The 2500-nt window shown below is 37.9% G+C and overlaps 1 protein-coding gene across 1 annotated transcript in view; it reads right to left on the minus strand.

Moving 5' to 3' along the window:
- Positions 1-2500, minus strand: part of LOC136030130 (transformation/transcription domain-associated protein-like) — a gene marked incomplete in the record, with an annotated part of 128034 nt that overhangs the window by 44826 nt on the left and 80708 nt on the right. The window contains 1 exon segment of the mRNA XM_065708813.1: positions 1-1032. Within this exon segment, the coding sequence (XP_065564885.1) occupies positions 1-1032 (1032 nt within the window).

Consider the following 2500-nt stretch of genomic DNA (forward strand, 5'->3'; position numbering starts at 1 on the left):
AGATGTAATCAATCTGTCAACATAGCAAACATTTTTTACACAAGCAGCTTTCAACATTAATAGCGTCCCAAGTAAAGTAGATGGCATTGCCGTTGAGCTTTTGTCAAAAGTATTTAGGCCCTCGTAGATGTTTTTACTTATGGTTGCATATAGATGCTCGAGTTCTTCATGTTTGGAAGCAACACTAGAATTTGTTGGTTCTGTTGGAAATGATTGCATTAGCTTTAAAAGCAGCGGATACACGGCTCTTATGACTTTGACATTTGGTGATTGAGCACAAGTTGCAATGCTTCTTTGCAAGGGTTTAACACAAGCCAGGATTTGATCATTCCTAAGCACTCCAAGTAAAAATGTAAGCATTTCTAGAGCAGTGCATACTCCAGTTTGCGTGGATACAGCATTAGGATCAGTAGGGGCCACAAGAAGTCGTTCTAACCAGCTAAGCTTGAAATCAACTTGAGGCCACACATCAGATCTAAGGGCGATTTTTAACAGGGCAACACACCGCTTAGATATTGACTCCTGAGGACTGGAAGCAGGAGCAGTTTGACTTGCCTCTGCAGTCTGACAAGCAAGTCTTAGCAAAAAGTTGACGGTAGCATCTGCATGGATCTTATCAATGGGCCTAGCGTCACCTTTTTGAGGAGTTTGCAGCTTTAGTTTTTTAGATTCCGGGCCTTCAATGTCTTGTTCTTCTTGTATTCTCTGCAGCTCCCATTTCAAGATAACTTCTGCCAAATCTACAGCCAGTTTCTTTTGGTCTGTATTAGCAGTTGGTGCAAACCCAATCTTTTGCATTGATGAAACCATGTGATGAACAAGGTGATGTCGCACTGGATAGTACACCTTATAATGTCGGACAACTAGTTGAAGAATGTGCATTAGTTGATTGATACTGTGTCCCTCTTCAACTATTATCTTTTTTGTCCAGTGGGTTAACATAGTATTGCCGTCTTCCATCCGAATAGGCATTGCAGGAGTAAGAATTTCCAATGCTTGCCGTACAACAGTTTTAGCATCAACCGCATGTGCCTAAAAAAGGACACTAAATATTAATGATTCTCGGTCTGACTACTATAATTCTTGCAAAATCTCATTTAGCTTAAACATCTATTTTTCTTAGTTTTGTAAAGAAAGAAGGAGCAAACTTGTTATTTTTCTTCCTTTTTTGATCTCATACATCATTCCTCTCAACATTATTTCATATTTTATGTTGACAGAGACATATGATTCTAGTGTGTATTTCAGGTCCAATAAAACTGAACAAAACAACACAACACCTCAGACTTTTAGGTTCAAAGAAGTAACGGACTATACTGATAATCTATATTAAGCATTACTTCAACTATCTATACACACTACAAGATCCTATTCGTCGCCGACAGCATTTAATAAGAGTATTGTAGAGCCACAATCACAGTCACTTATGACTTATATTCTGCATGGTACTGATTTGTCGATGATTGCTTATCATCGACAAATCAGTACCATGCGGATTTTAATTCGAAATCCGATGCTGGTCGAAGCAGCACACTTATTGATTCTATTGTTGGACTCGCGGATGGCATTGTATATCTGGGCCTTCCTATTGGACAGTCAATATTAGAGACGCAGCAATTACTGCTTTCTCGTTTTCAGAAGGTCTTCTTTTACGCATAGCTGTATAGGGCAAATAAGCGGAAGTTTGACCGTCGTTGGTTGGCCCAGGTGTACAATCCTATGGTTTTGCCTCATTATCTATACCTTAGCCCATTTTGGAGCATTTTTGGGTTACAGATAAACTGAAATTGAGTTCACCGTACAACAAGTATGCAAAGTTTTTGCTACGTTTACCACCGTGGACAAGCAATAGGTATGATACATACCAGTACAGTGTTACGAGTCCTAAAGGTACGGTACTTTCGCAAATTGATCGATATAGTTTGTCTGTCAAGTCCCACCCGTGGACCAAGGTTTTACAGCAGTAGCCGGCATTTGTTTCGGGTTGTTGCGTTTTTGTTTTGCCTGCGTCAGAAGAATTAGTGTTTTGTGTTTTGTTTTTCTTTTTTGTGCTCCATGTGTTTTTTCGTTGGTGGGTATTAAATGTATTCATTCATTCAATGGACTTATCTCCGGAGAGACTCCGGAGAGAGGATTCTTTTTCAGCAACAAAAACTGAAGACTGCGTAAACTCTGCACTATTAGCTTGAGCTCCCGTAAAGGAGTGAGGTCTTTATAAAAAGCAATTTATATTTTTGTTAAAAATTTTTTTTGTATTATAACTTCACTCTTTTATATATTAGAAAAGTTTTATATTTTTGCATTTTTATGACACTCGAGATTTTCGAAATGACATATTTCACATATAAACCATAACTTTAACCACAAAATCACGTTTCAGGCTCATACCCAATATTTTGTCTCAAGAAAGTCCAGCTTACTTTGAGATGAGTCTAACAATACAAAAGTCTTCATATGGATATTATATAATTAAAGTAAGTATATGTTTCTGCATAATCTT

This window comes from Artemia franciscana, chromosome 8 (genome assembly GCF_032884065.1).
Source record: "Artemia franciscana chromosome 8, ASM3288406v1, whole genome shotgun sequence".
Classification (NCBI taxonomy): domain Eukaryota; kingdom Metazoa; phylum Arthropoda; class Branchiopoda; order Anostraca; family Artemiidae; genus Artemia; species Artemia franciscana.